The sequence below is a fragment of the Ammospiza nelsoni genome, chromosome 17 (genome assembly GCF_027579445.1).
Source record: "Ammospiza nelsoni isolate bAmmNel1 chromosome 17, bAmmNel1.pri, whole genome shotgun sequence".
NCBI classification, from domain to species: Eukaryota; Metazoa; Chordata; class Aves; order Passeriformes; family Passerellidae; genus Ammospiza; species Ammospiza nelsoni.
Window position 1 is genome coordinate 13,700,687 of NC_080649.1, and position 20,806 is coordinate 13,721,492.

The following is a 20,806-nucleotide window of genomic DNA, read 5'->3' on the forward strand; positions in this document are numbered from 1 at the left end:
TGGAGTTTTTGGGGTCCCACAGTTGATTTTGGGGGTCCTGGGGGGATTTTGAGGGTCACGGGGGAATTTGGGGGTGCCAGGTTGGATTTTTGGGGTTTTGAGGGGATTTTGGGGGTCTCTGGGTCGATTTTGGGGGTCCCTGAGGGGGATATTGAGGATCCCAGGGTTGATTTTTGGAGTTCTGAGCGAATTTTGGGTGTCCCTGAGGGGATTTTGGGGGTCCTGAGTGGAGTTTTTGGGGTCCCAGGGGGGATTTTGAGGGGATTTTGGGGGTCTCCCGTTGGAATTTGGGGGTCCCGGGGTTGATTTTCGGGATTCTGAGCCAATTTTTGGTGCCCCTGAGGGGATTTTGAGGATCCCAGGGTAGATTTTGTGGGTGCCGGGTGGAATTTTGGGTGTCCCTGAGGGGATTTTGGGGATCCTGGGGTTGGTTTTTGGGGTCCCTGAGGGGATTTTTGAGGGCCTTGGGGTCGATTTTGGGGGTCCCGGGGTTGATTTTGGGGGTCCCTGAGGGGATTTTTGAGCGTCCCGGGGGGATTTGGGAGTCCCGTGTGGGATTTTTAGGGGTGTCGGGTTGGAATTTGAGCGTCCCTGAGGAGATTCTGGGAGTCCCGAGGGGGATTTCGGGGGTCACGGGGTTGATTTTCGGGATTCTGAGTGAATTTTTGGTGCCCCTGAGGGGATTTTGGGGATCCCGGGCTCGATTTTGTGGGTTCCGAGGGGGATTTTAGGAGTCCTTGAGGGGATTTTGAGGACGCTCCTTTAATCACCCTCCCTTTATTCCCGACCCCGTTCCCCGCTCGGCGCCGCCCACGTGGCCTCAGGAGACCTGCGCGCCTCTGTGCGCATGCGCGGTGCCCGCGGTCACGCGTCCCGCAGCCAGCCAATGGGGAGGCGCGTTACTGCGCGGTGCCCGGTTGAGGAAGTGCCGCCGGTGTCCGTGCCCGCCGCTCTCCGTCCGGTTCCGCCGCCCGGGATGTGCTGAGGGCGCGTCCGCCGCCCCTCCCAGGTCAGCGGGGAACGGTCTGGGGGGCGTCTCTGTGCTGGGGAAGGGGGCTGGCGTTGTCGTGGCCATTTCTCCCCGCACGGGCCGGGCACGGCGCAGTCGCCATGGCAACCCGCCCCCCCGCCCGTCGGGTGCGGGGCGCTGGGGATGCGCTGCCGTCCGTGCCGGTAGCGGAGAGTTGGTGCCATTGCTGCTCCCGTCCGTGTCCGTGTCCGTGTCCATCCTTCTCGGCCGGGTGTCCCGGGGAGGGCCGGGCCCGGTGCTCCCCGCGGCGGAACGGAGCTGCCGGCCTTGCTCCGGTTGGTTTGTTGGGTGTGTGGAGCCCACCGGCACTGCTGTGTCCAGGCAGGAGCTGAAAGGAGCCATGGACAATCCGCTCTTGTGGCGTCAGATTGTTTCTGTGTCCCGCTGTGTGAATGTTTATTTCTGTGTCCCGGTGTGTGAGTGTTTAATTGTGGTACCGGTGTAACCGAGTCTGAGCTCGGCTGCCCCGTGCCCGTTCCTTTATCCCCATTCTGTGGTGCTGCAGCAGCTCCCGCCCGTTCTGGGCGATCGTGCTGAGCTCCCGACCCTTGGCCACGCTTCCTTCCCCTCTGGTGTTTGACTCACAGCCACAGAGACAATAAATACCTGCACCTGCCTCAGACCACACTCTGGGATGGATCCTGTTCCCCTCTCTGTTTGTTCTGACAATTCCCAGCGTCCTCCTTTGCTGATGTTCTCACTGTGAGCGTGGATGCTTTGCCCCCTTGCAGTGCTCAACACAAATTTTTCATCCCTTCAAGCTCCATTCCTTTTCTTACCTACCAGCCTACAGTTTCACTTGGCTTTTGGCATTGTGGGAGCTTTCTGCAGCTGTCAGTATTTTAGATTTTACCATCCTGGAGGTCTGTGCCCTGTCCCAAAGGATCCTCAGCCACTTTTGCATTTCTGAACCTGCTGAATGACTCTCTGTTCACTATGGATTCATCCTAAATTATTTTAATCTAATTAATTCTTGTAATTAATTTATTTTAATCTGCCACAAACTCCTCTTAGTCCAGGTTAGGATCCTCAGAAGTCATTTTGGGAGCATTTTGGGAGCACTAGAGCTTGGTGTGCTTCCAGATTATCCAAGTGAGGTGAAAAAGAAAACAAACCAAAAGAAAACCCCAAACCCACTGCTGGGTGTGTCCCAGTGTGTAATAATTAACATGTGAGCTCATTTACCAGATAAAGCTGAGCATTTATAAGATAAATCTGATAAAGCTGAGCAGCCTCACCCCCTCAGCAGCCCTGACAGGGACCAGGCTTTTAAAGCAGAAAGTTTTCTGTTGCTAAAAAATTACTACAAAGTAATTATTTTACGTGATATGAACTGCTCTAATTGGTGTTTCCACACCTGTGACAAAGGAAGAACCATTTTAGTGCTGCTGAGACAATTTTGTTTTGCTCTTTGAAGCTGCTGCTGTTCTCTCAGCAGATTGTTTGATAAAACAAATCTTGTGTCTGACTCGTTGGGAAGTGGCTGTGCTGGGAATGCCTCTGAAACCTGTGGCATTTTTAATTTTCATTTCTTTTCCCAAAGCAGTGTCACCCATCCTGGCTCCTGCTGTCCACACTGGGGCTGGGTGTGATGAAACTTTGTGGGAGCTGCCAGTGGAATTCACAAAATGCTCTTTAGCTTTTAACAGAGCATCTACATTTATTTTTAATGACAAAGTCTGCTGCTTCTGTATTTTCTGGTGTTATTTATTTCCCAGCAAGGATGATCTTTGTTTGGGGATGGGTTTTCCTCCTGGTGGGGGGATTTTGGGGGCTGTTCTGAGTGCAGGCGTTGGGCAGTGTGCTCTGTGAGTCAGTCTGGGCTCAGCCTGCAGCTGATGGGAGCTGGTGCTGCCACCCAAGGCCATTCTGTCATTTCCTGCCCCTGTGCCCCCTCTCTGCCCCAGCCCAGGCACTCCCAGGTGATCCATGGGGAGGCTGAGCCTGACTCAGGTGCCAGCACTGCTGGGAATGCCTGAGGAGTTCCTGCTGCAAACTCAGGCACTGCCTGGCAGGGCTGAGTCAGAAATGCTGCAGCTCTGCCCTGCTGCTGCTCCCAGGGCAGGGATTCCCTTCTCTGGCCTGCTCAGAACCAACTCCTGCTCAGGGTGACAGCAGAAAAATCTGCCTCAGATCTGCACCTTGGCTACAATCTGGGGAACCAAGTGCTGTTCAAACCCCAAACTCAGAGTGGGATCACTCCTCCCTCCCTGGGTCTGACCTGTCTGGGGGCTTCAAAAAGACTTTGCAAAAAAAACCACCTCAAAAAGTGTTGCAAAAAATCTTTCTGAGCTTCAAGTTTCACTCTGTCCCCCCACACACTTCCCTCCCTGCAGACAGGTAGGAACAGGAGCTGCTCAGTTTTCCAACATCAGCTTTTGACAAAGTTTTTAATTTCGGTTTCTCAGCTTATTGCTGTGGCTGTCAGGGCAGGCAGCTGTGCCAGAATCCATTTTAAATGTTATGAGGTTAAAACAGCAGCAGTGGAGTTGTTGAGTTGAACCTGAGAGTGCCATGCTTGGAAAAAGCAAAGGAGAAAAGGGAAAGAGGAAAAAGGAAAGGAAAGGAGAGAGGAAAAAGGAAAGGAAAGGAGAGAGGAAAAAGAAAAGGAAAGGAAAGGGGAAAAAGGAAAGGAAGCCATTTGAGCTCAAATTTTAAAGTCAGAATCCTGGAGATCTGTTAACTTTGGGGCACTTGTGTGACAGCTGAGGAAGGAATGTTCTTTTCAAGCTTTTTCAAATGTGTTTTATCTGAAAGCCCTTGTTTGCAGTAAGCTCTGGGCAGCTGTGCTGGTGTCCCCTGTGAGGGTGGAGGGTTTGGGTTCTGTCAGAGCTGCTCCATATTGAGGACAGTGCAGGAAATGGAGGCAGCCTCACAAAACCCCCAGGGCTTTGCATTTCTGGCTGTTTCTCAGTCACTGCACACATTTTCTGTGTGGTTTTTATTCTAACTCAGAAAGGGCAGTGGGCCTGCAGGTGTGATGGATTGTTTGGGGATTTTTTGTTTGTTTTTTTGGAGGAAAAGGAAACTTGCTGTGTATTAAATCTCCCCTCCAGCCAAGCTTGTTTCCACTGTGCCTCTTTTGTGACCCCTGGGTTTCAACTCCCCACTGTCTCAAAGCAGATTTTCTCTTCCTCTTCTTAACAAGAAAAGATTTAACAGCAAAACCCTCTTAGAGATTCTTGTTTGCCATTGCCCAGAGGAATTGCTGGATCTGGGGCAGCAGGAAGGCAGGCCCTGTGCAGAGTTTGCTTTAAAGACACTTCCTTTGGGGACTGGCTCCTGTGAAATCCACAGCTCCAGTCATGTTTCCAGAGCTGTGAGGTGAAAGAACAGCCCAGAAAGTGACCCACATACAAAACATTCATGATTTCTGGAAGTCTGACAATTCCAGCTCTGAGTGTGCAGAAGATCAGGGGTATAACAGGATTTTCACTAACAGTAAGTGTTCTTTATTTCTAATAAATGACCACTGCTTGCTACACAGGTAGGAGTACATTTTGCCTTCTCACCTTTTAATTTCCTTTTGGGGACTGTTTCAAATCCTGATCCTTCATGGCAGGAGGCCAGAGTGTTAATGGCAGTGATTCTGGGTGCTTGGCTTGGAGGCTTTCAGTGCTGTGCTGTGCACACCTCGCTGAGGGCAGAGTGGAAAATTGTGTGGAGCTCTAAACAAGGCACAAATATGGTTTTAGAATGGTGTTTCCAGCATTTCAGAGCTGAGGAAAAATACTCTGAGCTGTCTGGGGTGAATCTTTTGGAGGAGGGCTGATTGCCAGGAGGGTTTTCCCAGCCTGTGTGACAGTGCTGCCTTGCTGCCTGTCAGTTCAAGGTGCTCTGGCCAAGCTCTTGTAGCTGCTCCACACGAGGAGGGTGTAAAATCCAACTGTGTTTGGTGTTAGGCGGGAGTCTGAAATCACAGCAGAACTGAGGACAGTGATGGATCCAAATCCAGGTGCCTGTTCCTGGTCTCTGTGTGCACAGGTTGAAGCCTGCTTTCTTCAAAATTGACTTTTTTATCTGTCCAATTGTTACACTTTGGGCTCAGTTCTGTGTATGCTCCTGCCATGCTGGTCTGGCTCTCTCCGGAGATTTTATTCTTTATTAATTGGCTCAGGACACCTGACAGTTGACTGGTGCAGATGTCTCATCTCAGCCCAGGGTTACCCTGCAGCCTCCCTGGGGCTGAGGAGAGTTCAGCTTTCCTCACAACACCCTGAGCTCACTGGGTGTTTCCAGCCTCCACTGTGGGGTGCTGTTCAAGCACACTGCCCTGGGTGCATTTACTGGACAAGAAAGTCCAGGCACTGGCAAACTCCTTTCTCCAGAGTGATGTCCCCAGGAGAATCCCGTGGGTGTTTGGGATGTGCTTTGGGGCAGATGGGATCCCCATGGCAGGGCTGGATTAACCTGCTGTGTTCCTCATGTGCCAGGGCAGTTTTCTGCACAGGAAGAAGCTGCTGTGGAAGGAATTTAAATATTGAGGAGCTCCAATATTGAGCTGGTGCACACCCCTGAGTGACCTGGGGTTCATGAGGGGCTTTGAGGCTCAGTGCTTTTGATTCTGCTGGAAAAGGCAGAGAAACAGGGATCAAAAGGTGTTCTGGCTGTTGTGAGGTCCCATAATCAGAGCCTGCTTCCCCCACAGTGCCGTGTGTGTGTTTGTCAGACCAAGGCACAGAATTTTGTCCCAGATTTCTCATTAAGAATTTCACTCACTCCAGAGCAGGGAATGAAGTGCTGGCAGTGCAGGGCAGCTCTCCTGTGGGATGGAGGTGAAACAATCAGTGCTCAGTGTGTGACCATGGGCTCCAGGCTCCGTGGGTTTTGTTAACAAAGTGGGGATGAGGGCAGCTCTGCCCTGTGGGGTTTGTGTGCTGCCTGTCCCACATGAACCCATGGGCACTCCTAGAAGGAGCAGGAGCATTCCATGGGTTAGCAGAGTGTCACAGATGCCCTGGCACGTGTCCTTGCACTGCAGAGCTGGGGGTGTTGGTGCAGGCAGCACATTTGATACCCCAGCTTCCAGCTGTGCCTTTAGATCCAAAGGGACTGCTCTGATTGCAGGCAGGGTGAAGAGATTTGCTCCTCACTGACATTATGTGGGTCTGAGCAACCTGATCTAAGTTGGGTTAACCCCAAAGGGTCTTTCCAACCTACATTTCTTTATTCCATGACTGTACTTGAAGTAGTACTGAGAAACTGTCAAGCCAAGTATTTAAATATCTTTAAAAATTTGGCTCCTGTTGCTTGGATAACATTGTTCTAAGTCCTGGAAGTGCCTCTTTGAGATTCTTGGTGATGAATCCAAGATGTTTTGAAATGCAGTTGCACTTTCATTGTATTAAATGAAAGGAGCTTGGTGACAGAGCTGTCTGTGTGGAACATTCCCTGTGAGACCAATAACCTAAAACCACAGTAAGCTGAAAATGAAATGCAGCAGGGAAATCTCTACTGCTTTGTGGAATTAGGCTGCTTCACACTGAATGGTTTCATGTAAATCAAATCCCCAGTGCCAGACAGCACAAGGTAGAGAGACTTAGAGCTGTGAAAATTCCTGCTCGTGTTCTGGGAGGTAACAGCAGGTTGTGCCTGGTTTGGGTGCTGTGGTGCTCAGTCACAGCTACAATCCTGCATTTTGGTAGCTTTTAGATTCTCTCTGGGCTTTGTTTGATCCTATTTACTTACAAGTGACTGAGGATGTCAAGTGATATTAATTTTCCTTTCCTGGCAATGTTGTGTTACTGGGATGTGAGGCCTGTCCAGATGGTGACTGGAGCTGCAAACAAGGATTTGGTGGTGACACTGCAGCAGCACCTCTGCTGTGAGGGCACAGGGAATCCACCTCTGTCCCTGTGTGCAGGGAATGTCTGTAAAGTGAAACAGAGGCCCTGTGACATGCCCTACAGGACTGCCAGGACAGGCAGCCCTCCCTGTGCCCCCTGGGTTGTTTGGTGTCACAGCCCCTTCGTGGGGTGTCCTTGGGAGCCACTGCAGAAACTTAATCTGTTGCTTCTGTGCAAGGATAGCAGATAATCCTTAATAATCCAGCAAAGTGAATGCTTTGAATTCCTGAGGGTGAAAATCTTCATCCTGAGGATCTGCACTGTTTAATGTTGGGGGTGCTGGCTGGGGGTGCCTTGGGGACAATTATTGGCACCCTGAATTATGGCACCCGTTTGTAAACACCCACAGCCTGCCAGGCCTCCTCTTTATTCTTCCCTGCAGCTCTGCTGCTTCCTGTAGGATGAATTGATCTCAATTAGCTTTTAAATAAAGTAAAAGCTATTGATGGACTTCGATCCAGCTTTGTTTCTGCAAGTGAAGAAGATTCCTTCACTTTGGTTTTTGTGTGAGCACTAAATTTAAAGTCAATACATCCCTAACTGGGAATTAGAGTTGTAAACAATCCTAGTTATTATTTGTTTGACTTTAGTCAAACCAAGATTACCTGGCTTTTATTCTGCTAGGAAATTCAGTGATATTTGTTGCTAGATGATAAAATTTTTATGTGGGAATTTCATGAGTTTATCTGCTTGGGAGCTGAAGTCAAAATAAAAGTTAATGAAACCAACATCTTGTTCACTGGTGAAATCCATCTCATTTTTGCAGGATACACAAGGCAGAAACATTGTTAAAGCATGTCTAACAGTTCTAAACAATGGAAATCTCAACTTGTAGAACCACTTGGCCAGGTTTTTGTAGGTTTGGAAGTGCTGAAGGGATTTTCAAACACATTTAAGCAGCTGTCTGCCAAAGCATCAGGCTTTATCCCTCATTGAACACTGTGCTGGTTCTGTATGGCTGCCTGTCTCTCTAGAAGTGTGATCTTATGTACATTTTATTATGATTTTTTTTTAATAGAGGAGCTCTAAGAGGGAGTGAAATCCTCCTGCTCTCGAGAAAAGCTCGAGCTGAGGTGTCTCAGCTGTGAAGCATCTGCTCCATGTAAATGACCTGTTCCTGCAGCTGGCTCTAAACAAGAGCTGCTCCCTGTCCATGGGCTCAGGAGGTGCTGGTGGTGGGGGTGACTGTGAAATGCTGTTCTTTAGCTCATTACAGCTTGTGGATGCCAAAGATTCATGACATCATTTTCAAATAGCAAGTTCAGGCCTCACAAAGTACTTTAATTTAAAATTATGTGTCAACTTGGCTTATTTAGTGATGCATTTACTATTTCTTTTCATCCAGCTTCCATTACTGCCTAATATTTGTCATAAGAATTTCCCAGGTTCCTCTGAGCTACCCAATACATTTGAGGCCAAAACATTTTGCTGGATTTGTTTCAATAGAGTAAGGCAACAAACTAGTCAAAATGCTTACAACTTTTATGCTTTCCTGTATTTTTGAAATGAATTTGTTATGCATTAATGTCTGCAGGTTTTAGGTAAGAAAGGGAATTAATGCTCAGTTTCTGTTCTGCTTGCTCCTGACTGCAGTATTTTGTGAGGCTGTCCTCAGAGCTTTCCCAAATGTTTATCTGCACTATCCCTTTGTAACCATGAAATGTTCAATAAAATATGAAATGCTGGCTCATTTTCTAATCCTCCTGAACAAGTGCTTCCTGCTTGGACAGAAGGTGAGGTCACTGTGCCCCCAGGAGGGGACAGTGGGTGACATTGGCCATGTCCTCCCAGACCGGGGCCAGCATGTGAACCAAAGGCTGATACCTGAGAAAAAGATATTAAAAGATATTAAAAGAAATGAGATAACTTCACTTTGGCTTTCCCAAGTGGCCATGGACACCTTGAATTAACCCCATGCCCCTGGAGCCTGCATTTGGCTGCACAGGAGCCACCCTTTGTCTCAAGGTCAGAACTTGTGTTGTCGCTGTTGCTGCCTCTAAACCCCTAAAGGCCCTTTTCACTTCCAGGGATTTGTTTTACACTGATACTGGGTTTTGGTTTATTTTGTGCTTTCAAACATGTATTTTGTCCTCTTAAGCTGACTCTGAAGGTGCTCATTGGGTCACTGTGTTGGCTGAGCCTTGAGTTCAGGAGTTTGTGCTGAGGGCAGCGTTGCCACAGGCTGTGCCCAGGGCCAGGTCTGCTCTTGGGGCTTTTTCCAGGTATCCAGCAGAGCCAGAGGCTGTCACCTGGGCATGAAGGGAGTTTATTTGTCTGGAATTTCTTCTCTCTTGATCACAGCAGCCACTTGCCACAGTTCCTCCAGCAGCAGCGACACCTGGCCAGGAGGAAGGGACACAGCTCTGCTCTCCTGACCCCCAGGGCAGGACACAGTGCCAGATGGGTGTCCCAAATGTCCTTTAAATGTGCTGGAGCATCTGGATGAGTCCCTGCAAACACAACCAGCCGTGGGAGTGTGAATTTGAGGGGAGGGGGATTATCCTGTTCAACAAAACAGCCATGGATTATTTGATGGAGGCTGGCTTCAGCTCCAGGATAATGTGTAATGCTTGCCCAGCTCTTTGAGAACATGGTGTTAAATACACATGGACTAATCCTCACAGGAATGTGTCCTGTGCTGCTCTGCCTTTTCTACTCATTAGCAAAACCATGGCTCTGGCATGGTGGTTTCATTTCTCTCTGATTTATTAATGCTGAAAAGGGGAGTTCCCTTATAGGAGCACTGAAACTTTGCAAGGAAAACGCTCCTGTGGTGTCACAGCTCTGAAATGGCTCAGCAGGGCTGAGACTGGGGTCCGCAGCATCCAGAACCAGTGGTGGGGGTCAGATGAGCCTCAGCCAGCAAATGTTTGTCCTTCTTCCTTCAGGGTCCCATGGGGTGAAGCTGAGGCTTTTAAAAGGTCACCAGAGGCTGGGGATGGGGAGTGTGCACCCCTGGGACAGGATACAGATTCCAAGTCTGGCCTCTGAGGGCTTGGGCCAGTTCTGGGAGTGTGAAAGAAGATTTGAAGGCAGCAAGGAAGGGAGTGCAGGTTGTGAAGGGGCTGAAGTTTTTCTGAAACTGGCACCTGGGCTGACTGTGAATGCTGTGGGCTGCTCAGTAAACAGGCTGGGAAATAGCTGTGATGCTTTTTAAGGAATTCTTTGGAGAGGAACAAGGGATCCATTTCTGTACAGAGTGACTGTGACTGCCAGAGTAGAATCACAGAATATGCTGAGGGGAAGGGACCCATCAGGATCACTGAGTCCAACTCCTGGCCCTGCACAGGACACCCAGGGAATCTCACCGTGTGCTTGAGAGCTTGTCCAAGTGAGTTTAGTAACTTTATAATTTATAATTAATTGCTAAATTGTAAGTTTGGCAACCTAAAATTGCCCAAAGTGGCAGTTGTAACTTTGCCAGTTACAATATTTGTGTGGAAGCTGCTCAAATGGCACATGCAGTCCAAAGGGGAATGTGTTTAAATCTGTTCCCCCTTGAGCTCTGAGCTGTAAACAGAGAGCACTGGAGAGCTGAGCATCCCTTTTCACGGGAGGGCATAGACAGACACTGCTCTGTGCAGCTTTTCCCTTATAACTTGGCACTTTGAAACCAAGACTTGAGAGCCTTAAAACTGGGAAAAGAAAGTAAAAATTTTAAGTGATTTATTTTTGTTAAGGGCGGTGGCTTTGGGTTTTTTAATTTGCATCCTGGTCTGGTTCTTTTACCAGGGAGGGTCGGGGTGAGAGAGATGAAGGAAACGACTCCTCCTGTCTCCACTCAACCTTGTCTGTCTCATGTGGGGCTTTGCCATGCCTAAAATGTGTTCTCCAGTCATCCCTCAGTGCTGCAAATGCTTTTACAACCACTTTAGCTATCACTTGCTTCTTTCCCTCTGGTGCTTGTTAAAAAAGGCTGAAGACATTGCAGCAAGTGTTGTGTTTGTGCTCAGCACATCGTGGCAGGGCTGTGGAGAAAAGGTGTCCTGGGATTTCTGTGTGTGAGTGCTCTGTGCTGGGCTGGGAGGAGTTGGGCGCTCAGAATGAGGGGAAGTGAAACTAGATCTCATTTCACCAGCATAGGTTAAACGAAATGAACATTTTAAAGAGATGGAATCCTCTGTATATGTGCTCACTGGAGATGGCAGGGTTGTGCAAGAGGACTTTCTAAACGTTCCCCTAGCAGTGCTTCCTTTTTAAGCTGTTTGTTCAGGTTTGTTTTAACAAAATGTTGGTGCTGCACGGACATTTGAAGAGCTCCATGCAACATAAGGTACACTTGGCAGGCTGTTGGCTCATTTAATGCTCTTTTTGGAAGGGCTGTGGCCACGTGCTCCTCACACACAGAGCCACCAGCCTGTGCTCCCGGGGTCAGGATGTGCCTGGATCTGGGGCTGAAGGGATGCTCAGGCTCAGCTGGGAGCTGGGCTTGCCATTTTTACACAGCTTTGAGGTCAATATTTCTGTGTTTTCATCTCCCCTGAAAACTCAGTTTCCTGGGAAATCCATTTCTCCCGGAGAGCTGCAGGTGGTGCTGTGGATCAGGCCCTGAGGTGACGCTGATCCCTGGAGGTGCTGTGGGATCAGTCCCTGGAGGTGCTGTGGGATCAGTCCCTGGAGGTGCTGTGGGATCAATCCCTGGAGGTGCTGTGGGATCAATCCCTGGAGGTGCTGTGGATCAGCCCTGGAGGTGCTGTGGATCAGCCCTGGTGGTGCTGTGGGATCAATCCCTGGAGGTGCTGTGGATCAGCCCTGGAGGTGCTGTGGATCAGCCCTGGAGGTGCTATGTCCCGGCTCTCCCCGTGTCCCGGCTCTCCCGTGTCCCGGCTCTCCCGTGTCCCGGCTCTCCCGTGTCCCGGCTCTCCCGTGTCCCAGCCGTCCCCGTGTCCCAGCCGTCCCCGTGTCCCGGCTCTCCCCGTGTCCCGGCTCTCCCCGTGTCCCGGCTCTCCCCGTGTCCCGGCTCTCCCGTGTCCCGGCTCTCCCGTGTCCCGGCTCTCCCGTGTCCCAGCCGTCCCCGTGTCCCAGCTGTCCCCGTTTCCTCCCCGCAGGCGTGAATGACAGAGGAGGTGCCGCCGAGCGCCCTGACGGATGTGACCCTGCGCCTGCTGTGCCACGATGACATAGACACGGTGAAGCAGCTCTGTGGAGACTGGTTCCCAATCGAGTACGTGCTGCTCTGGGGACAAAGGGGACAAAGGGCTGAACCTGCACTGCTCCAGCTCTGTGCAGCCTCGGGGCAGCAGCAGGGTGGGAATCTTCTGTGCACTGTGGTTAAATAACTAAAACAAAAAAAAAATCCCTAAACTATATTTTTATCTTTTTTCTCTTCTTTAAACCTTTTTATACCTACTCTAAACTAAACACCCAAAAAACCACCAGCAACTCACACCTGTAACCCACCAAACCAAACCTAAACCACAACATTTTCAACACCAAAAAAAAAAAAAAACTAAAGAAACCAAACTACAACAAAAAAAAAAACCTTTCTAAATTTATAATCTCTTTTAAAACAACAAAAATTATATTATTTAATATTATTTAAATCTCATTGTTTAATAAATTTATTTAACTATTAAATATTATATTAAATTTACATTAAATTTAATGTAATAGCTTAAATATTAATATTCAAGTAATATTTAAAGTTAAATACTGATATTTAATTTAAATATTAAATATTACATTAAATTTCTAATCAATAAAATTATTTTTCCACTTTTCTCCAAAAAAATATTTTCTCCCAAACCAATTACAAAAACCAAACAAATCTACTTTCCTAAAAAAAAACCCTTTACAAATTCTCTCCAAAATTTACCCTAAACCAAAACAAATACATGTATTGGTGCCCAACATGGGTCCTTTAGTCCAAAGTCCTTTGCTGCCTGTACTGGAGCAATCAGAATCTTCCAGTGTGCACATTTGGGCAGGAGAATGGGCTCTGTCATTAAAGGGATGGATCAGCTTCTTGAGAAAGGCTGAGTGAGGAGGGGAAGGGCAACACCTGCAGGAAAAAGGATCCCTGTGCTTGTGGAAGGAATTTGTGTCCTGGGTCCTGGGGCTGGGGCAGCACCCTCAGAGCTGAGCTGGGCTGGCACAGAGCTGGTCCTGAGGGCTGCTCTGAGTCCCCGGGGAGCTGAGCCCTGCTCCTCCCATGCTGCTGATCCCAGCCTGCCCCAGGGAGCTCCCCACACCCACATTTGGTCAATGCCCATGGCTGCACAAGCACAGGAGCTTTTTGGGGGGACACTGACACGTTTCTGGCCTAAAGCATCCAGGGAAAGCACAGCTCTAGACTTGATGGATTTTTAACTTTAGCTTCATAGAGAATTCTAGCAGATTATAATTAAGATTGAATAAAATGTAACAAATCAGCAAAAACATTTATAATGTTTTGAGTTTGTAGATTTCTTTTAAAGGCAAGACATGCTGAACTCTCATTTGGAAATAAATGAACATACAGTAGTTTCCTTTAGTAGCTGCAGAAGGAGGAGGAGAACTGGAGGCTGGTGGTGTGATGATTTTTTTTTTCCTATCAATATGCAGCATTTTTTTTACTTGTGTATCAAATTAATGAGATCCTTACACCCTTAGATGAGGGCAGATGGATCTTGCATTTAAAAATAACTTGCTAAAGATGGATGTGAAAGCTCTGGGCAAAGGCTGTAAGATGAAAATGTGATTTTCTTATCAAGGCAGGAGGCCATTACATGAAAGAACCTCCTAAAGGGGTTGCAGTGCCTGTTCCCATGGGCTTTGCATGCCCAGACTTTGGTGTCTGTGGTTCCTTCCAGGTACCCTGACTCATGGTACCGAGACATCACTTCCAACAAGAAGTTCTTTTCCCTCGCAGCCACCTACAGAGGCTCCATCGTGGGGATGATCGTGGCAGAGATCAAGAGCAGGACCAAGGTGCACAAAGAGGTGTGTGACACCCTGGGCTCCAGCAGCACAGAACCCACCCCTGCCCTGGGGAAAGGGGATGGATCTGTTTGGGGTGGGGTTTTCCTGCCCTGTTCAGACACCTGGTCTGAGTTCATGTCAGCAGTGAGGCGCACGCTGGTTTCCAGCTAATGGAGCAGGGCTGAGGGGCTGTGTGGTACCACAGAGGCTCCTTCTGCTGGGGCCTCTGGAGAGCTGAGGGATCAGATCCTGCAGGATAATCCCTGGCCATGGCTGCTGTAGCTGGGGGAGCACAAAACTCTTTTTTTCATAAGAGCTTCCCTAGCTGTAGTGGGTGAGTCACCCTGGTGACTTCCTGCAGAAACTCCTCCCTTTGCACAGTCCCTGTCCCTAGCCCTGAGGGGAGCTAACCTGTCTGCAGAGAGCTTGGGCTTCAGAGATAGCAGGGCTGGGAGGGCAGGAGAGAGGGAAAGAAGAGATGGTCAGTGAAGACAGCATGGGAGAAGAGCACTAAAAAAAGGCAGGGGCAGTGCAGGGAGTGCCTAACTCCTCCTGGATGTAACTCAGTGATGTGGTTAAACAATAACCCAACATGCACAGAGCAGCACATGGGTCTCTTCACCTCAGTTGGCTGGCTTCATCTCAAAGCTCATCACAGTCAGAAGCTGCATCTTCAGCAACTTCTGCAAAAGGCTCTTGTTCCAGCCCAGCTGAAAGCCAAGGGCTTATTCAGGCACTGCTCTGGGCAACTGGGGCTGTGGAATGTGCTCCTTGTCCTCCCCAGCTGACACAGCTCAGGTGCAGCTTGCAGCCACAAGGACTTGCTGGGTTGATCTAAACCCTGCTGGGTGGCTCCAGAACTGGCACTTTGAGTCCTTCTGGTAAAGAAAGCAAACATGTTCTGTCCCTAAACCCAAGCATGGTTTGTGTTCTGCCTCTGGGAGGATGATGTGAACATAGGAATAGCTCCATGATTGGATATTTTAACTTCCATCCCAAAAGCTCCAGCTAACACTGTTCAGTTAAGAGAAGTTTCCTGCTTCAGCCTTGTTTTCAGGTGTTCCAGTGCAGGGTTGTTGCTTTCTCCTGTGCCTCCCCAGGTACCCTATTAAAAAAACCTGTCCTATCTCTATGCAGGATGGAGATATCCTAGCTTCCAATTTTCCTGTGGACACTCAAGTTGCTTACATCCTAAGCCTTGGAGTGGTGAAGGAGTTCAGAAAACATGGAATAGGTAAGATGCTGCTCAGTGCCAGCTCTTGGTGCATTTGCCAGGGGTGGCTGAAGGAGCTCCAGTACCTCCCTGCAGTGTCCCTGAGGGAATGGGAAAGGGTTACCTGTGACTGGTACCACCAGGTGGGGCAGTGCAGGTGCACTGGGAGCTTTTTACTGGTGTGGACACAACACAATGTGCAAATATTTCCACAGAGCACAGGCCTTTGTCAGTCCTGTTCCCAGGGGCCAGCTGAGCACACCAAAAACTCACACTGGTGCTGCTGAGAGTGTCTGAAAGTGGCAGAACTTCACCCAGAAGCAGGGTTTGAAATTATTTTCATTCTGGGTCTCAGCAGTCTGATCCCTGAGGCAGAAAAGAGCTGCTTTTAATCTTTCATCTTCAACAGATATAACAAACTGTGAGAAAACCACAAAGGGAACTGGAAAATAGTGTAACTTGTGCCTGATTAGATCTCAAATGTACAAGTCAGCTCTGAATGTCTGCTACCACATGCAACTTTCCTGCAGCCATTTGAAATCCTGGAGTCTGAAAGGTTTTCCTCTGTTTAGATCAGTTGAGTTCTGTCACCAAGTGCTGCCCCTGTGGTGCCATTTCAGGCAGGATGTGCATCTCTGATCTGCAGAAGGGAATGGGCCAGGTTTGGCAGTGCACATGGGTATAACTCAGCACTTCCAAATCCTCCCTTCTCCCCCAGGCATGTTTGGAGAGGGATAAACTTAGAGGATACATAAAAACATTACCACAGAGTCCTTGGTGAGAGCAGTGTTTAAACCTTCCATTAAAATGCCTCTGGAGACAATTTTCCAGTACGAAGAAGAAAGTGGTAGCACAGAATGATCACAGAAGCTGGTAAAGAGGTCTTTCTGTAAAACTATGGTGGTTTCAGTCTCCTCCTAATATCCAAATCCTATTTTTTATCCCCAGTTCTATCTTGCTGGAATTTTCTCCTTTCAGAGTCAGTATTTCCTGTATCCATTCCATCTACACAGCATGTTGCTGTGCTCTCTGAAAAACTTTGAGCTGTAGCAACACAACCTATAAAAAGCTGCTGCTGCTGCTTTTTCTGAGACCTTTCTCTTGACTTTTCCTAGTGGTGTTTGAAGCTGTAGCCTTTCATGCAGGAGGCTTTTCACTCCAGCCATGCTTCTGAGCACTAAAGCTCAGATTTGCTCTGATTTTTGTAAAAAAGTTTGGTTTTTAGTTCTCTGCTGTTCTTAAACCACAGGACAGTTGGATTTCTGTGAGGTAGAAGATTGGAATAGCTCATAACAAAATTGAACTGCTCTGTTGTTGATGTCTCAGTGGTTTTTTTGGTCTTGGCTGAGTCTCACTAAGTATCAAGAAAATGTGAAGTCAGTGCTGTTCTGAAATCCTGTGGGTGCTCCAGGGAGTCCTGCAGGCCCTGGGGATTGTGAAACAGCAGCAGCCATCTCCCCTGTGTGTTAGTCAGGCTGATTCTTCAGCCTGGTGTTACCACTCCTGCTGGAAGAAGCTCCCATGCAGGTTCTGCTGGGTCCTTCATGTTGAGGTGGTGTGGGTGAACCCCAGGTTGTGTCTCTTGGGGCTGGATTATCCTCTGTACCTCCTCTGGTTTTTCCTGCTGGCTGCAGCAAATCCAGGCTGGATGAGGCTGTCTCCACTCCCCCTTAGAAGGTATCTTAAAACCCCAGCAGTTCTTAGATTTTGGTTCAAGCTCAGCAGACACAATACAATAACCTGCTTGTGAAGTCCTGTTTTGACTCTGCTGTATCAAATGGCTTTAAAATAAATACATGTATGGGGTGGAACTGATACCATTGAAAATGAGTCATTGACCTTCCCCAAAGCCAGTTCTCTGCTGGGGATGAGCAGCATTGACAAAATTCTGCCTCATCCTTGTGGTTATTGAGTCAGAGTTTTGTGTCTTTAAAATCTCTGGGTTTTGAAGCCATGCTCATAGGTGAGACCATGTATGAAAACCATGTGGAGGGTCCTGTGAGAACTGGGTGGGGTTTGGGGTCTCCAGGTGTTGGAGCTATCCCTGATCAGCAATCCCTGGTGCAGCAGGGCTCAGCTGAGGGCCCCTGGGGCTGCACACACACTGTGATCCTGCTGCCTTCCCTTCAACAGGTTCCCTCTTGCTTGAGAGCCTGAAGGATCACATCTCCACCACTGCCCAGGACCACTGCAAAGCCATCTACCTGCACGTGCTCACCACCAACAACACAGCAATAAACTTCTATGAGAACAGAGACTTTAAGCAGCACCACTACCTGCCCTATTACTACTCCATCCGAGGGGTCCTCAAAGATGGCTTCACCTACGTCCTGTACATCAACGGTGGGCACCCACCCTGGACAATCTTATATCCTTTCCCTGCAGGCTGCTGAGAGAGGCCAAACCTGCTTTGGGTTAACAGCAGAGTGTGGGTAGATGTGGGAACTGAAACCTGCTCAGGTGTGGGTTTAATCTGAAGCTGGAAGGAAGGAGATGTTAGAGTTATTTGATGTAGGATGGTTGGAGCAGGCTGGATGCCAGTGAGAGCGAGTGCTGGTGTTAGGCCAAAGTTCTGGGTGTGCTTTGGCTTGTAGGGTGGAGGATTTAGCCATGAACAGGGCAGAGGAACCCTTGGTCCTGTTTCCTGTGGCCTGGGATCCCCTGTGGGCCTGGGCTGGCCTGGATCTCAGCAGGCTGCTCCCACACTGACTTAGGGGATTTGTTTCAGGTCAACGGATCGTGGAGAAGAAACTTGATCCTTCCTGGGTGTAGCTGGTCAGTTCCAACCTTGCTGGGCAGGGGGATGGATTGCTCTCCTCACAGGATCTTCTGTGGAGTGCAAAGGGAACTGCTCAGAGGAGGTGTTTCCCACAAGCTGGAGCTGCCATTCCCAAACTGCCATCCTTTACAGGGCAGAGCTGCTTTTGACAGAAAGGTGGAGGCAGTGATTGCAAGGAGCAGACCTGACTGAGCTGAGCAGCTTCCACTGTGTGGGGTCCCTGCAGGCAGGGCAGCTCCAGGAGAGATTGATCTTTGCTGAGTTACAGTGTAAGTGTTGCTGTCCTTAACTGGTGCCCACTGACTACCTGCAGCACATTGGCTCCACACTGGCCAGCCTGAGCCCGTGCTCCATCCCCCAGAGGATCTACAGACAGGCCCAGAGCCTCCTGTGCAGCCTCCTGCCCTGGTCTGGCATTTCTGCCAAGAGCAGCATCGAGTACAGCCGGACAATGTGACGGACAGGGGCGCACGGGGAGCACAGGTGGGTGCTGGGGACAGCTCCTGTCCCTGCCACTGTCCCTGCTGGGACAGGTCCTGGGGTGAGCTCATTGCTGCTGTGGAAGGGGTCTGGGCATGGCTGTGCTCCAGCTCAGCCAGCAGCTGAACTGCTGCAGGTTTCATTTAAAGGGATATAAATTTCTGACCTTGTTTAGTGGAGCCCAAACCCAGCAGCAGCTGGAACCTGCTGTCCCTTTCCCTTTCCCAGCGTGCGGGACCCAGAGTCCCAGCACAGTGAGTGGAAGCCCCAGTGCTGCCAGTGTCTGGCATTTCCAGGACAGTGGCTCCCCAGCACACCTTCCCTGTTTCCCTAAAACATGTGCCCTCTTTTCTTTCCACAGGATTGTTTCTCCTTCCACCTGACACCCGGCTCTGCACTGGTTCCAGTGATGACAGCTCTTGGCCGGTGACCCAGCCCCCGGACGGGACTCCCTGTTCCTCAGGGCCTGACCTTTGGTAGAACTTCACCCTTGGGGCTGCAGCCCCGGCTCCCAACGTGGGCGGGGCAGGCCGGGCCGGGCGGGCCTCGGGTGTCACCACTGGGTGTGCCCTGGGTGTCACACTCGGTGTGCCCCGGCTGTCACCACTGGGTGTGCCCTGGCTGTCACACTCGGTGTGCCCCGGCTGTCACCACTGGGTGTGCATGCTGCACTGTCCCCGCCTCTCCCCTCGGTCTGCTCCTCCCATACCCACGATCGATGTCGGGGGTTCAGCTGCTGCTCCCGCTCCATCCACAGCTGCTGAGAGCAGCTGCAGGGGGTTCATGGGTCTGCACTGAGGAACCACTGAAATGGACTGGGAGAGCCCAGCTGCCCAGAGGCTGCCCTTGCAGCTGGGGCAGGGCAAGGGAGGGATGGGAATCATGTTTAGGTCCTGCCACATCAGCTGCTGGTGCATCCTGTGGGAGCTTCCAGGGAGAGCAACTGCCTCGCATGAGAACCCACCCAGCCCCACCAGCCCTCTGGAGTGATGTAAAAAGAAGCATATAATTCAGGATGCATAAAGTAGAAGGCAGGGAATGAAATTGCTATTTCATAGTGAAATATATATGTATTATACTGTATAGATCTTTCTGCCTTTGTCCAAGATGGAATGTAGCAGGGGAGGGGAGCTGGGAGTGTAGAGTCTGGTCCAGAGCCCTTCTCCCTTCCTTGGCACCAGGCTGGACTTTGCAGGATCTGGAGGGATGGGATGGGATGGGATGTGTGCACAGCTCCCAGCAGCTTTCCCTTGCTGAAGAAGGTGCCCCAGCTGCTCAGTGTCCTGCCTTGGGCAGTGCTGGGCAGGCTCTCAGTGACCCTGTCCTTTCCAGGAGCCTCTGGCTGCACTGAGTGGCTCATGTGCAGGGCCCTGCTCTATCCCCATGGCAAATCCCCCTTCCCTGGCCAAGGCTCTTCCCCTGCTCAGCACCATGTTCCTGATTCCAACCTCATTTTTAACTGGGACTGGAGCAGAGGGATCTGTGCCAGAGCAGGGCTTGGATGGGCTGGCACTGCCAGCTGTGCCAGGGGCTGGGCAGCCCTGGGGGTGACACATGGCTCAGGCTGGGCCTTAGAGGAGCCAACAAGCACCTTGCAGCCTGGGTGGGCACAGGAAGCCCTGTCAGTGCCCAGCCCCGGGGTGGGAGCTCACTGTCTCACTAATAAAAGGATGCAGGAGGTGAGCAGCTGTGAGTGGTGCCAGGCTGGAGAGCAGCTGGCACATTTAGTGTCTGGGAGCAGCACCAGGCTCTTCTGGGAGGGGCTGGTCCTCCTGGGCTCAAAGACAAGGTAAAGGGGTGTTCATGAGGAGTCAGACAGGGCGGTGATAGAAAGCCCAGCCTGTGAGAGCCTCAAGCCCCAAGGTGCCAGGGCTGCCCTCTTGGCAGGCCTCTTCCATCCCATGTCATCCCTGGCTCCCCTCTAGTTCAGCAGTGCCAGTGGCACTGGGCAGGCAGCTCCTCCCAGCCCCAGTGCCTCCTCAGGGCCCCTGACACCCTTCCAGCCTCACTTGTTACCAGTCTGGGGTATTTTTGCTTATCCACTTTTCCTTATCACATCTGTTGGTTTAGAGTCTCTTTAGCAGCCCAAGCCTGTTTTTTCTCAGCACTTGCTTTCTCTGGACCAGAATGAAGCTGTTCTTTCCTGACTGCCTGAGGCTGATGTGTGTCTGTGTCCCCAGTTCCTCCCCTGCCCCTCACACAACCCAACTCCGCTACTCAAGCACGTCCCAAGGGAGCTGTGACTGGTCTGTGTGTCCTCCTACCACCCTGTCCTGAGGTGTCAGCCCTGTCCCCCCCCTTAGCCCATTATTTATTGAAGAACCTCTCTCTAAATATCTTCAATTAAACCAAACCTCTTTTTTGAGTTGTCTGTCCCTGCAGAGCCTCTGTCTCTGGCCAGCTGCCTGTGCTCTGCCCCAGGGCAGGGTGAGCACAGACCCTTTGCTGTGGGGCTGGGGGATCCTGGGGGAGCTGCAGGGAGAGGAGGGGGGACAGGGAAAGGGCAGCAGCTCCAGCAGGGCTGAGCCTGCAGCATGGCTGGGTTTGCCTTGTAGCCC

At 50.2% G+C, this 20,806-nt stretch overlaps 1 protein-coding gene across 3 annotated transcripts; it reads left to right on the forward strand.

The window, feature by feature from the left end:
• The first annotated feature begins 904 nt into the window (after positions 1-904).
• Positions 905-20,591, forward strand: NAA60 (N-alpha-acetyltransferase 60, NatF catalytic subunit). Of its 3 annotated transcripts, XM_059484266.1 has the most exons (7): positions 905-1,009; positions 11,925-12,040; positions 13,668-13,797; positions 14,914-15,010; positions 17,123-17,357; positions 18,069-18,251; positions 18,610-20,591. In XM_059484266.1, exons 2-6 carry the CDS (start codon positions 11,931-11,933, stop codon positions 18,223-18,225), a joined length of 729 nt encoding a protein of 242 aa, XP_059340249.1. In that variant the 5' UTR covers positions 905-1,009; positions 11,925-11,930; the 3' UTR covers positions 18,226-18,251; positions 18,610-20,591. The 3 variants fall into 3 exon arrangements, with proteins under 3 accessions (XP_059340249.1, XP_059340250.1, XP_059340251.1); XM_059484267.1 differs by lacking the exon at positions 905-1,009 and having other exon boundaries at positions 11,863-12,040; XM_059484268.1 differs by lacking the exon at positions 905-1,009 and having other exon boundaries at positions 12,034-12,040; positions 13,727-13,797.
• The last annotated feature ends 215 nt before the right edge of the window (positions 20,592-20,806 follow it).

Coding starts and splice junctions, on each gene's coding strand:
- NAA60 (XM_059484266.1), top strand. CDS start 11,931: ATGACAGAGGAGGTGCCGCCGAGCGCCCTGACGGATGTGACCCTGCGC. Junction 12,041..13,667: donor GGAGACTGGTTCCCAATCGA/GTACGTGCTGCT, acceptor GGTTCCTTCCAG/GTACCCTGACTCATGGTACC. Junction 15,011..17,122: donor GTTCAGAAAACATGGAATAG/GTAAGATGCTGC, acceptor TCCCTTCAACAG/GTTCCCTCTTGCTTGAGAGC.